This window comes from Oncorhynchus gorbuscha, linkage group LG21, assembly GCF_021184085.1.
Source record: "Oncorhynchus gorbuscha isolate QuinsamMale2020 ecotype Even-year linkage group LG21, OgorEven_v1.0, whole genome shotgun sequence".
Classification (NCBI taxonomy): domain Eukaryota; kingdom Metazoa; phylum Chordata; class Actinopteri; order Salmoniformes; family Salmonidae; genus Oncorhynchus; species Oncorhynchus gorbuscha.
The window spans coordinates 56525893-56539558 of NC_060193.1; the positions used below are offsets into that span (position 1 = coordinate 56525893).

At 49.2% G+C, this 13666-nt stretch overlaps 2 protein-coding genes across 3 annotated transcripts in view; one reads left to right on the forward strand and one right to left on the reverse strand.

The window, feature by feature from the left end:
- Window positions 1–3263, forward strand: part of LOC124008711 (chloride intracellular channel protein 4-like) — a 12749-nt gene extending 9486 nt beyond the window's left edge. For both annotated transcript variants that reach the window (XM_046320218.1, XM_046320220.1), the window contains exons 2-6: window positions 286–395; window positions 572–697; window positions 794–900; window positions 1041–1222; window positions 2265–3263. In XM_046320218.1, coding sequence (XP_046176174.1) covers window positions 286–395; window positions 572–697; window positions 794–900; window positions 1041–1222; window positions 2265–2426 — 687 coding nt within the window. In that variant the 3' untranslated portion in view covers window positions 2427–3263. The remainder of the gene's footprint in view (window positions 1–285; window positions 396–571; window positions 698–793; window positions 901–1040; window positions 1223–2264) is intronic.
- A 551-nt stretch (window positions 3264–3814) lies between these two features.
- urp2 (urotensin II-related peptide) lies at window positions 3815–5369 on the reverse strand. The gene is made up of 3 exons (XM_046318731.1): window positions 4938–5369; window positions 4291–4450; window positions 3815–4167 (listed from the first exon to the last, which is right to left on the reverse strand). The coding sequence occupies exons 1-3, from the start codon at window positions 5169–5171 to the stop codon at window positions 4136–4138; spliced, it is 426 nt and encodes a 141-aa protein (XP_046174687.1). The 5' UTR covers window positions 5172–5369; the 3' UTR covers window positions 3815–4135.
- Window positions 5370–13666: the final 8297 nt, after the last annotated feature.

The following is a 13666-nucleotide window of genomic DNA, read 5'->3' on the forward strand; positions in this document are numbered from 1 at the left end:
TGTTGTTGTTGCTGCTGCTGGTGGTGCTGATGGTGGTGGTGCTGTTGTTGTTGCTGGTGCTGGTGCTGCTGGTGGTGCTAGTGTTGTTGATGATCTCTCAGGTTTGTTGAGGACCTCTAGTGGCAAAAGATTGTCAGGGCTGATTCAACGTGTTGTGGTAGTGTATTTTACCAGACAGGGAATAATGACCAGGGCATTTGTGATTGGGGCCTGTTGTATGTACTGTATGTATTTGAACTGTGTGTGTATGAGTTGGACTGAACCTTTTGTGTGTCTCCTATTTAGGCTGGCAGTGATGGTGAGAGCATCGGGAACTGTCCATTCTCCCAGCGCCTCTTCATGATCCTGTGGCTGAAGGGAGTTATTTTCAACGTCACCACAGTCGACCTCAAAAGGTATGGATCATCCCATCGGCCGATACGTCTATCAATCAATCAATTGTGTTCTATATCAAGATCAACAGGGTTTGAAATACTTTCTAAAGACATTCAGCCATCAATGCTGGATGATGTTTATGTGGGTTCCCTGACACAGGGGCCCTGTAAGAACCTTGTAATAATGTGTTACACAGGAAACCGGCGGACCTGCAGGACCTGGCCCCGGGGACCAACCCTCCATTCGTCACATTTAACGGGGAGGTGAAGGTCGACGTCAACAAGATAGAAGAGTTCCTTGAGGAAAAACTCACGCCACCACGGTACTCACTCACCACTTCTTGTCTATTGCCTGTCAATCAAACAACCACTTCCTGGATTCAACTGACCAATCCTGATGTCTGATATATCTTTCTCAGGTACCCCAAGTTGGCGACTAAACACCCAGAGTCAAACACCGCAGGTATAGATGTGTTCTCCAAGTTCTCTGCCTACATCAAGAACCCCCGCAAAGATACCAATGACGGTAAGGCTTGTGTTTGTGTGTGTGTTTGTGTGTGCATGCGTGTTTACACTGTAGCCTGTGTGTCTCTGACTGTGATTACAATGTCTGTCTGTGTTCACTCACTGTATATCCTGTGTGTGTGTGTGTGTGGGGGGGCGTAGGCCTGGAGAAGGCCCTGTTGAAGTCTCTGAGGCGCCTGGATGAATTCCTGAGGACCCCCCTGCCGGAGGAGATCGATGCCAACAGCACAGAAGACCCTCAGGAGTCCACACGCTGCTTCCTGGATGGACCTGACCTCACACTGGCAGACTGCAACCTGCTGCCCAAACTACACATTATAAAGGTACTGCTGCCCAGACTACACATTATAAAGGTACTGCTGCCCAGACTACACATTATAAAGGTACTGCTGCCCAGACTACACATTATAAAGGTACTGCTGCCTAGACTACACATTATAAAGGTACTGCTGCCTAGACTACACATTATAAAGGTACTGCTGCCTAGACTACACATTATAAAGGTACTGCTGCCTAGACTACACATTATAAAGGTACTGCTGCCCAGACTACACATTATAAAGGTACTGCTGCCCAGACTACACATTATAAAGGTACTGCTGCCCAGACTACACATTATAAAGGTACTGCTGCCCAGACTACACATTATAAAGGTACTGCTGCCCAGACTACACATTATAAAGGTACTGCTGCCCAGACTACACATTATAAAGGTACTGCTGCCCAGACTACACATTATAAAGGTACTGCTGCCCAGACTACACATTATAAAGGTACTGTACACATTATAAAGGTACTGCTGCCCAGACTACACATTATAAAGGTACTGCTGCCCAGACTACACATTATAAATGTACTGCTTCCCAGACTACACATTATAAATGTACTGCTTCCCAGACTACACATTATAAATGTACTGCTGCCCAGACTACACATTATAAATGAACTGCTTCCCAGACTACACATTATAAATGTACTGCTTCCCAGACTACACATTATAAATGTACTGCTTCCCAGACTACACATTATAAATGTACTGCTTCCCAGACTACACATTATAAAGGTACTGCTGCCCAGACTACACATTATAAAGGTACTGCTGCCCAGACTACACATTATAAAGATCCTGCTGCCCAGACTACACATTATAAAGGTACTGCTACCAATAATACCCACCTTGCCGCCCAGACTACACATTATAAAGGAACTACTTTAGTGACTTATATCCTCTAAATTCTCACATCAACACTGACCTCTATCACTGATTCATATGAGTTGTGATTTGTTTCTCTCAAAGTGATTCCCATGTTTAGGCTTCTTCCTGGTCTGTTTCATGACATCACCTGTGTCTCGGTCCTGTCTCAGGTGGTGGCCAGGAAGTACCGGGGCTTTGAGATCCCGGTGGAGATGGCGGGGGTGTGGCGCTATCTGAACCACGCCTACAAGAGGGAAGAGTTTACTAACACCTGTCCTGTTGAGTGCGAAATTGAATTTGCCTACATAGATGTGGCCAAACGAATCAAATAGCGAGAGAGGGAGGAGGGAGAAACTGAGAAGGCCCAATCCCAAATTGTTTGTGTGTGTGTGTCTTTGTACACTCACCGGTTGGGTTGGACGGCACTCATATGTAGTGTCATGACTGCTGTGATTGTAAGACCACTAGACAGAGAGGTCTGCATCCATTTCACATCCAGTCCTTTTGGCCAAAGCCCTCTGCAGTGCACTATAATACAGCTGTATGGTGTCATTGAAGACACAGACACTGTTAGAAACCCAGAGTACGAACTCTAACAGCGTATAGTACTATCTACTATCTGCAACATTGTAAAACTGTCCTAAAGCAGCCATAAGCATTCATTAGAGTGTTATAACCTCTGTGTCTTAGAGGAATAGCAGAGCACAGGTAGACACGCCATACTTATATGAATATGCAACACTTTGGCCTTGACCACAGTATTAACCTATATATATAAATTAACATACATATACTTTATAAATTCACTTTTCTTTAGTTTCTCCCCCGTCTTATTTTGGCTATCTATGGGTGAATAATAATCAATAGTAAAAAGCTTTTTTGATGTCAAGGTCTGACTTTTCTATTTGTACGTTTTGTAAAAGCAAATCTGCTTTAATACCATTTATATCGAATTCTATTGACCATAACAGGATTGTGGGTGGGGCTTTCTGTTGAGAAGCTCACCTGTTTGGGCCTTCCTGAACATGCAGGTGGAATCGGAAGCCATTTTGATTGTGGCGGAAGTGTGTCCTGTATCTCTCTATGCACCAAACAAATACTGACACAACCCTGTGTACTCGCCTTATAATCCTCACCAGAGGAGACTTTATTAAACTGATTTCAGAACAGTGATTTGTCTTTGATATTTTTGTTACCTTGCTTTGTGTATCTTTTGATGTATGACAACTTCTGACAGACTTTTGAATATGGGGTGAACTTTCCCTTTAAACCTCAACCCAGTCACCCACAGTCACCAAGGCAATGGTACAACTGACTCTTCTGTGGAACCCAAAACTTAAAAGCCCTAATATCAACAAATGTAGTTTACAGTGCCACCATGGGTTACCATGGGACATCCTCTCCAGGAATTCTAGCGTTTTGCAAGAAGTGTGTAAAGCTCTTATGTAAATCTCTACCACCAATGTAAGCAGTCCAGTAACATTACATTATACAACCAATGTGTACATAACCTTTAAGACAATAGTCTCTCAGCTTTGCGATGATGCCTCGAACCCTTTCAAATGATCTTGTGAGCCCCTCAAACGACAGCAATACATCTGTCCTCAATATCATCTTTAGCAGCCAACTGCACACAGTTTCAGTCATTTTGGTTATTTGGGACTTATTGGTCATTCCATAATGAACAACTGAGAGAGCGAGAGAGAGGGAGAGAGGGATCTGTCGAAAAATAAACCTCTTTATTGTCCTATAGTTTTATAATGCTCAGGTCATCTTTATTACAGATCACACACAGTGTTTTCTCTTCTATAAACGGTTAACAGACTTTCGTGCACATAGGCACAAGTACACACGTCAATGATGGGGCAACCTGATTGGTCAGTACTGTTATTCATGAGCCAATGAAAAGGTCAGTGGTGGCGCCAGGCATCCGATGCCTTGCCGCATTGGTTGCCTAGTGCCCGGGTGCAGGGTGGGGGGAATGTTGGTTTGGAGGGTACCATGGATGTTTATAGGGGTGTTTGTCAGGGTCTGTGGAGGATCAGTTTTGGGAGCAGTACTTCCAGAAACACACTGTTGGAGAGAAAGAGAAGGAGATTAGGAAGTTGAGCAGTATCTTCAAATATTAGTAAACATGACAAAACATGCAACCAGTGACAAGGACTTCCTAATTGACTTTTGACCCGTTGCTGTCACCTCTCTTGTTGCTGGGCTTCTTGGGTTGCTGTGGGAGGGACTTCTTGAAGTTTCGGCCACTCAGACTGTCTATGCCGTCAGTGCTGGGCCATGCAGTGACGCTACCTCCAACATCCACAGGAGGCACTGTGGTGGTTTTCACTCTATCCGCCTCAGCTACCTTCAGTACAGGAATAGAAGAAGTCACACTTTAGTTCCAAGCAGGCAGGAGGATCCTTTCAAATGATGTATCACAGGTACAGTATTTAACATTTTATAAAGGAGAAGATTAGGTTCACAACTTAATGTAAGATGGTTCCACACCCTGAAAGTAGTCTACGGGCAAAGACAAACTGTATTCCATGGTTACGTTATCTTTAAACAGCCACTACAAACATCAGGTAGCTTTAGCCAATCGCTAGCTAGCAATTAATGGAGGTGACAGGGCAAAAGTGCAATGTAAAAATATATATATATGGCCAAATCACATTTAAAGTAACATTAAACAAAATATTGAGTTGATTTGGCCGTAAAATTGAGAAAAGTTGCACTATTGCCCCTATCACTCCATAGATGTATTACATTCTAAAACACATCCTGGTGTGAAAGTAACTATTCTATCCCAAGGCAGGTAGGAATATCATAAAACACAAACAGCATTGATTTACCGCTTTCTTCTTCTTTCCTGAATTTCTGCCGTTTGCTGACCCTCTGGGCATCATGGTCATCCGTGTGCTCAGAGTGCTGTTGATCACCCTGCTGAGTTCCTCCAGCGCTGACAGCATCTTCAGGATCTGGGCTCGTCTATCTGGACTGCTCGTCACCGGATCCATCTTCAATCGTCTATCCCGACTGCTGGTGGGTGTGGAGGTCTTTACTCGACCAACAGAGATGGTGGTCATCAGTGTGGTCTTCAGTGGTCTAGAAGCGGTGACCGTTGACGGTTCCGTTCTCTCTTGCACATTTGAGTCGCCTGTAGCTGGACCTGTTAGCTTTATGTCTCCTGAAAGACAACATTACAGACACACATGAACATGCTGTGGTCTCAGAGTCATATTCAACACCTGGCAGAATGCCATCCTCGTTCTATAATGCCTCCCATAATGATTCTGGATGATGACACATTGACCTTTCTCCTCTGTGGGCTCCATGGTGGTTCCGGACAGGGTTGCTATTTGTAGAAAGTGTCCTAACAAATAAAATGTGATTGATTGATTCCACCAAACCCCAGCAGCTCAGAGACAGACCAAGTCTCAGCTCTAGACAGTCTGTTGTGTGATGTAGACAAAGTTCCCAGCCTTTCTCAGCTTTCTGTCTGTCCACGGTCTTCAGAGGGTCACTGTGTCAACTGAGCCGTATTGTTACGTGGCCACCTTAAAGACCCTCTGAACGTTGCAGCGGTCCCATAGCAACGCCATGGAATCCCCCACTACCAATGTCAGCGAGTGTCGAAGTGGAGAGTGGACACGAGCGGCTTTGAGTGTGTGTGTGTGTATGCTTGCTTGCATTTGTTTGTGTGTGTGTGTACAAAGGATAATTCAGCATTGTGTGGGCGAGGAAAGTATTCTAGGAAGAGAGGAGTGTGAGCCTCCCTGAATACTTTAATTCAGCCATCTTCATCCTTAACCGTGATCTCTCCATCCTTCTCTTCCTTCACCTTCTCCATCCCATCCCTTCACTCTCCCTTCAGCCACTCAATCTCAGCCTTCCTTCCTACTCTCTCCATTCCCTTCCATTCTTTCTGTCCATTATAATTTCCCTCCATGTTCCCTTTATACCTCGACTCTCACCCTTCTTCTATCCTCCCTCAATCCCTTAAGTCTCCATCCCATCCCTCCATCCCTCTCTCCTTACCTCTGTCAGTCAGCAGGGTGGCGGCTGTGTCCACTCCAGCCCACAGAGTCACCAGCACCATCAGGACTCCCACCAACAGGACCACAGATACTTTCTGCATGACTGCACCTTCTTACCGGAACTTCTGACCGTTTCTGAACCAATTCTGACCACAGCTTCTGGGCTTCAACCACAAGTACCGGTCTGGTTCTATAGCTCAGGTCTTCGGGTACCAACAAGGTCTCGTTTTAGTCTCAAAGAGCTGAGTTAGCTCTGTCGTCTTCTTTAGCTGCACGTTGAGAGAACATGTATGTCTCCTGGGGGTCAGTGTTCAGCCAATCATTTGGGTGTCTGTTAGTCTTCTTGTCCAAAGTCTGTTTCTTAATTTCTGTCTCTGAAGTCACTAACTTGTTTGTCGTAAACACACTTGTCGTTCAGCACCGATGCGCCTCTGTGAAGAAGGCTTGTCGAGAGAGTGTGTGTGTGCAGAGGTGCGTGTGCAAATGTCGCTCTTGTCACTTCTAACGTAGACCTGTCCCATCCTCTCTTTATAAACCCAATGGTTCCTTTAAGACGGGCCAAACCAACACCTCGCCGTTGCCCAATTAGGGGGCTGCTAATTTCTTGTAATCCGCCCGCACCTTCTTAGCGGAGTGATGACATTTGGCGTGTTTGGCGTCAGGCTCGCCATTGTGTGTGTTTTTGAGTATGTGTGTGTGTGTGTGTGTGTGTGTGTCAGCTCGTCGCTGTATAAGCAGTGATAAGATTCTTCTTAATGTGTTTGCTCAGGGGCCCACAGAGAAAGACTCTCTGACGCAGGAGGGCCAAAAGCCTGTCTCCAACACAAAGTTGGCCCAGACCACGCACACACACACACACAATGAAAACGTTGCAGACACAAAAACACACACACTCTGATAATAATAGACATGAATTGATAACGGCACACACACACTACTTCTTTGCAAAAGCAGAGGTTAGCTTGAATCCGGCCAACAGACTGACCCGCACGCACAAATAAATACATATAGCAACAGTCACTCACACACAGCATCACCAAACACACCCACACACAATCATCAGATGCAGACAGACAGTGTTGTGTGACACACGTCAAAGTGAGATGCAGTCAAAGAGAGTCATGTTCAGTCTATAAAAGAGAGGTTTTTCTGCCTGTCACTAAGCTTAATCACACGGGAAGATGAGGGTCACACTGATTAACCTTCGCTGTGATGTCAGAAAGACGTTTTGAAATGACGGGTGAGGAGAGGAGAGGAGGAGGGAGAGGAGGAGTTGAGAGAAGAGAGGAGAAAGGGAGAGAGGAGAGGAGAAGGGGAGAGAGGAGAGGAGAGGAGGAGGGAGAGGAGGAGTTGAGAGAAGAGAGGAGAGGAGGAGGGAGAGGAGGAGTTGAGAGAAGAGAGGAGAAAGGGAGAGAGGAGAGGAGAAGGGGAGAGAGGAGAGGAGAGGAGGAGGGAGAGGAGGAGTTGAGAGAAGAGAGGAGAAAGGGAGAGAGGAGAGGAGGAGTTGAGAGAAGAGAGGAGAAAGGGAGAGATGAGATGAGAAAGGGAGAGAGGAGAGGAGAAAGGGAGAGAGGAGAGGAGAAAGGGAGAGAGGAGAGGAGAAAGGGAGAGAGAGAGGAGAAAGGGAGGGAGGAGAGGAGAGGAGAAAGGAAGAGAGGAGAAAGGGAGAGAGGAGAGGAGAGGAGAAAGGGAGAGGGGAGAGGAGAGGAGAGGAGAGGAGAGGAGAAAGGGAGAGGGGAGAGGAGAGGGGAGAGGAGGAGTTGAGAGAAGAGAGGAGAAAGGGAGAGAGGAGAGGAGGAGGGAGAGGAGGAGTTGAGAGAAGAGAGAAGAAAGGGAGAGATGAGATGAGAAAGGGAGAGAGGAGAGGAGAGGAGAGGAGAAAGGGAGAGAGGAGAGGAGAAAGGGAGAGAGGAGAGGAGGAGGGAGAGGAGGAGTTGAGAGAGGAGAAAGGGAGAGAGGAGAGGAGAAAGGCAGAGAGGAGAGGAGAAAGGGAGAGAGGAGAGGAGAAAGGTAGAGAGGAGAGGAGAAAGGTAGAGAGGAGAGGAGAGGAGAAAGGTAGAGAGGAGAAAGGGAGAGAGGAGAGGAGAAAGGGAGAGAGGAGAGGAGAAAGGGAGAGAGAAGAGGAGAAAGGTAGAGAGGAGAGGAGAAAGGTAGAGAGGAGAGGAGAGGAGAAAGGGAGAGAGGAGAGGAGAAAGGGAGAGAGGAGAGGAGAGGAGAGGAGAAAGGGAGAGAGGAGAGGAGAAAGGGAGAGAGAGAGGAGGAGGGAGAGGAGGAGTTGAGAGAGGAGAAAGGAGAGAGGAGAGGAGAAAGGCAGAGAGGAGAGGAGAGGAGAAAGGGAGAGAGAGAGGAGAAAGGTAGAGAGGAGAGGAGAAAGGTAGAGAGGAGAGGAGAGGAGAGGAGAAAGGTAGAGAGGAGAGGAGAAAGGTAGAGAGGAGAGGAGAAAGGTAGAGAGGAGAGGAGAAAGGGAGAGAGGAGAGGAGAAAGGTAGAGAGGAGAGGAGAAAGGGAGAGAGGAGAGGAGAGGAGAGGAGAAAGGGAGAGAGGAGAGGAGAAAGGTAGAGAGGAGAGGAGAGGAGAAAGGGAGAGAGGAGATGAGAAAGGGAGAGAGGAGAGGAGAAAGGGAGAGAGGAGAGGAGGAGGGAGAGGAGGAGTTGAGAGAGGAGAAAGGGAGAGAGGAGAGGAGAAAGGCAGAGAGGAGAGGAGAAAGGGAGAGAGGAGAGGAGAAAGGGAGAGAGGAGAGGAGAAAGGGAGAGAGGAGAGGAGAAAGGGAGAGAGGAGAGGAGAAAGGTAGAGGGGAGAGGAGAGGAGAGGAGGAGTTGAGAGAAGAGAGGAGAAAGGGAGAGAGGAGAGGAGGAGGGAGAGGAGGAGTTGAGAGAAGAGAGAAGAAAGGGAAAGATGAGATGAGAAAGGGAGAGAGGAGAGGAGAGGAGAGGAGAAAGGGAGAGAGGAGAGGAGAAAGGGAGAGAGGAGAGGAGGAGGGAGAGGAGGAGTTGAGAGAGGAGAAAGGGAGAGAGGAGAGGAGAAAGGCAGAGAGGAGAGGAGAAAGGTAGAGAGGAGAGGAGAAAGGTAGAGAGGAGAGGAGAGGAGAAAGGGAGAGAGGAGAGGAGAAAGGGAGAGAGGAGAGGAGAAAGGGAGAGAGGAGAGGAGAAAGGGAGAGAGGAGAGGAGAAAGGTAGAGAGGAGAGGAGAAAGGTAGAGAGGAGAGGAGAGGAGAAAGGGAGAGAGGAGAGGAGAAAGGGAGAGAGGAGAGGAGAGGAGAAAGGGAGAGAGGAGAGGAGAAAGGGAGAGAGGAGAGGAGGAGGGAGAGGAGGAGTTGAGAGAGGAGAAAGGTAGAGAGGAGAGGAGAAAGGGAGAGAGGAGATGAGAAAGGTAGAGAGGAGAGGAGAAAGGGAGAGAGGAGAGGAGAAAGGGAGAGAGGAGAGGAGAAAGGGAGAGAGGAGAGGAGAAAGGGAGAGAGGAGAGGAGAAAGGTAGAGAGGAGAGGAGAGGAGAAAGGGAGAGAGGAGAGGAGAGGAGAAAGGGAGAGAGGAGAGGAGAAAGGTAGAGAGGAGAGGAGAAAGGTAGAGAGGAGAGGAGAAAGGGAGAGAGGAGAGGAGAAAGGGAGAGAGGAGAGGAGAAAGGGAGAGAGGAGAGGAGGAGGGAGAGGAGGAGTTGAGAGAGGGTAAAGGGAGAGAGGAGAGGAGAGGAGAAAGGGAGAGAGGAGAGGAGAAAGGGAGAGAGGAGAGGAGAAAGGTAGAGAGAAGAGGTGAGGAGAAAGGTAGAGAGGAGAGGAGAAAGGGAGAGAGAGAGAAAGGAGAAAGGAGAGAGAAAGGAGAGAGAGAGAGGAGAAAGGAGGAGAGGAGAAAGGGAGAGAGGAGAGGAGAAAGGTAGAGAGGAGAGGAGAAAGGGAGAGAGGAGAGGAGAGGAGAGGAGAAAGGAGAGAGGAGAGGAGAAAGGTAGAGAGGAGAGGAGAGGAGAAAGGGAGAGAGGAGATGAGAAAGGGAGAGAGGAGAGGAGAAAGGGAGAGAGAGAGGAGGAGGCGGGAGAGGAGGAGTTGAGAGAGGAGAAAGGGAGAGAGAAGAGGAGAAAGGCAGAGAGGAGAGGAGAAAGGGAGAGAGGAGAGGAGAAAGGGAGAGAGGAGAGGAGAAAGGGAGAGAGGAGAGGAGAAAGGGAGAGAGGAGAGGAGAAAGGTAGAGAGGAGAGGAGAGGAGAAAGGGAGGGAGGAGAGGAGAGGAGAAAGGGAGAGAGGAGAGGAGAAAGGGAGAGAGGAGAGGAGAAAGGGAGAGAGGAGAGGAGAAAGGGAGAGTGGAGAGGAGGAGGGAGAGAGGAGAGGAGAAAGGTAGAGAGGAGAGGAGAGGAGAGGAGAAAGGGAGAGAGGAGAGGAGAAAGGTAGAGAGGAGAGGAGAGGAGAAAGGGAGAGAGGAGATGAGAAAGGGAGAGAGGAGAGGAGAAAGGGAGAGAGGAGAGGAGGAGGGAGAGGAGGAGTTGAGAGAGGAGAAAGGGAGAGAGGAGAGGAGAGGAGAAAGGGAGAGAGGAGAGGAGAAAGGTAGAGAGGAGAGGAGAAAGGGAGAGGAGAGGAGAAAGGTAGAGAGAAGAGGTGAGGAGAAAGGTAGAGAGGAGAGGAGAAAGGGAGAGAGGAGAGGAGAAAGGAGAGAAGAGATGAGAAAGGTAGAGAGAGAGAGGAGAAAGGGAGAGAGGAGAGGAGAAAGGGAGAGAGGAGAGGAGAAAGGGAGAGAGGAGAGGAGAAAAGGGAGAGAGGAGAGGAGAGAGAAAGGGAGAGAGGAGAGGAGAGAAAGGGAGAGAGGAGAGGAGAAAGGTAGAGAGGAGAGGAGAAAGGTAGAGAGGAGAGAGAAAGGGAGAAGAGGAGAGGAGAAAGGTAGAGAAGAGGAGAGGAGAAAGGTAGAGAGGAGAGGAGAAAGGTAGAGAGGAGAGGAGAAAGGGAGAGAGGAGAGGAGAAAGGTAGAGAGAAGAGGAGAGGAGAAAGGTAGAGAGGAGAGGAGAAAGGGAGAGAGGAGAGGAGAAAGGGAGAGAGGAGATGAGAAAGGTAGAGAGGAGAGGAGAAAGGTAGAGAGGAGAGGAGAGGAGAAAGGTAGAGAGAGGAGAGGAGAAAGGGAGAGAGGAGAGGAGAAAGGGAGAGAGGAGAGGAGAGGAGAAAGGGAGAGAGGAGAGGAGAAAGGGAGAGGAGAGGAGGAGGGAGAAAGGGAGAGAAAGGAGAGAGAGAGGGAGAAAGGTAGAGAGGAGAGGAGAGGAGAAAGGGAGAGAGGAGAGGAGAAAGGGAGAGAGGAGAGGAGAGAAAGGGAGAGGGAGATGAGAAAGGGAGAGAGGAGAGGAGAAAGGAGAGAGGAGAGGAGGAGGGAGAGGAGAGAGTTGAGAGAGAGAAAGGGAGAGAGGAGAGGAGAAAGGCAGAGAGGAGAGGAGAAAGGTAGAGAGGAGAGGAGAGGAGAAAGGAGGAGAGAGGAGAGGAGAAAGGGAGAGAGGAGAGGAGAAAGGGAGAGAGGAGAGGAGGAGAGGAGAGGAGAGAGAGAGAGGAGAAAGGGAGAGAGGAGAGGAGAAAGGCAGAGGAGAGGAGAGAGAGAGGAGAGAGAGAGAGAGGAGAAAGGGAGAGAGAGAGAGGAGAGGAGAGAGAGAGAGGAGAGGAGAAAGGTAGAGAGGAGAGGAGAAAGGGAGAGAGGAGAGGAGAAAGGTAGAGAGAAGAGGAGAGGAGAAAGGTAGAGAGGAGAGGAGAAAGGAGAGAGGAGAGGAGAAAGGGAGAGAGGAGAGGAAAAGGGAGAGAGAAAGAGAGAGAGAAAGGGAGAGAGGAGAGGAGAAAGGGAGAGAGGAGAGGAGAAAGGGAGAGAGGAGAGGAGAAAGGGAGAGAGGAGAGGAGAAAGGGAGAGAGGAGAGGAGAAAGGGAGAGAGGAGAGGAGAAAGGTAGAGAGGAGAGGAGAAAGGGAGAGAGGAGAGAGAAAGGGAGAGAGGAGAGGAGAAAGGAAAGGAGAGAGAGAGGAGAAAGGGAGAAGGGAGGAGAGAGGAGAGGAGAAGAGGAGAGGAGAGGAGAGGGAGAGGGGAGAGAGGGAGAGAGGAGAGGAGAGGAGGGGAGAGAGGAGAGGAGAAAGGGAGAGGGAGAAAGGGAGAGAGGAGAGGGTAGAAAGGAGAGGAGAAAGGTAGAGAGGAGAGGAGAGGAGAGGAGAGGAGAAAGGGAGAGAGGAGAGGAGAAAGGTAGAGAGGAGAGGGAGGAGAAAGGGAGAGAGGAGATGAGAAAGGGAGAGGAGGGAGAAAGGGAGAGAGGGAGAGAGGAGAGGAGAGGAGGAGTTGAGAGGAGGAGAAAGGGAGAGAGGAGAGGAGAAAGGTAGAGAAGAGGAGAAAGGGAGAGAGGAGAGGAGAAAGGTAGAGAGAAGAGGAGAAAGGTAGAGAGAAGAGGAGAGGAGAAAGGTAGAGAGAGAGAGAAAGGGAGAGGAGAGAGAGAGGGAGAGAGAGATGAGAAAGGTAGAGAGGAGAGGAGAAAGGGAGAGAGGAGAGGAGAAAGGGAGAGAGGAGAGGAGAAAGGGAGAGAGGAGAGGAGAAAGGTAGAGAGAAGAGGAGAGGAGAAAGGGAGAGAGGAGAGGAGGAGGGAGAGGAGGAGTTGAGAGAGGAGAAAGGGAGAGAGGAGAGGAGAAAGGCAGAGAGGAGAGGAGAAAGGTAGAGAGGAGAGGAGAGGAGAAAGGGAGAGAGGAGATGAGAAAGGGAGAGAGGAGAGGAGAAAGGGAGAGAGGAGAGGAGGAGGGAGAGGAGGAGTTGAGAGAGGAGAAAGGGAGAGAGGAGAGAGAAAGGCAGAGAGGAGAGGAGAGGAGAAAGGGAGAGAGGAGAGGAGAAAGGTAGAGAGGAGAGGAGAAAGGGAGAGAGGAGAGGAGAAAGGTAGAGAGAAGAGGAGAGGAGAAAGGGAGAGAGGAGAGGAGAAAGGGAGAGAGAGAGAGGAGAAAGGTAGAGAGGAGAGGAGAAAGGGAGAGAGGAGAGGAGAAAGGTAGAGAGGAGAGGAGAAAGGGAGAGAGGAGAGGAGAAAGGGAGAGAGGAGAGGAGAGGAAGGAGAGGAGAGGAGAAAGGGAGAGAGGAGAGGAGAAAGGTAGAGAGGAGAGGAGAGGAGAAAGGGAGAGAGAGAGAGGGAGAAAGGGAGAGAGAGAGGAGGAGGGAGAGGAGGAGTTGAGAGAGGAGAGAAAGGGAGAGAGGAGAGGAGAAAGGCAGAGAGGAGAGGAGAGGAGAAAGTGAGAGAGGAGAGGAGAAAGGTAGAGAGGAGAGGAGAAGGTTGAGAGGAGAGGAGAAAGGTAGAGAGGAGAGGAGAAAGGTAGAGAGGAGAGGAGAGGAGAAAGGGAGAGAGGAGAGGAGAAAGGTAGAGAGGAGAGGAGAGGAGAAAGGGAGAGAGGAGAGGAGAAAGGGAGAGAGGAGAGGAGAAAGGGAGAGAGGAGAGGAGAAAGGCAGAGAGGAGAGGAGAGGAGAAAGGGAGAGAGAGAGGAGAAAGGTAGAGAGGAGAGGAGAGGAGAAAGGGAGAGAGGAGAGGAGAAAGGGAGAGAGGAGAGGAGAAAGGGAGAGAGGAGAGAAGAAAGGCAGAGAGGAGA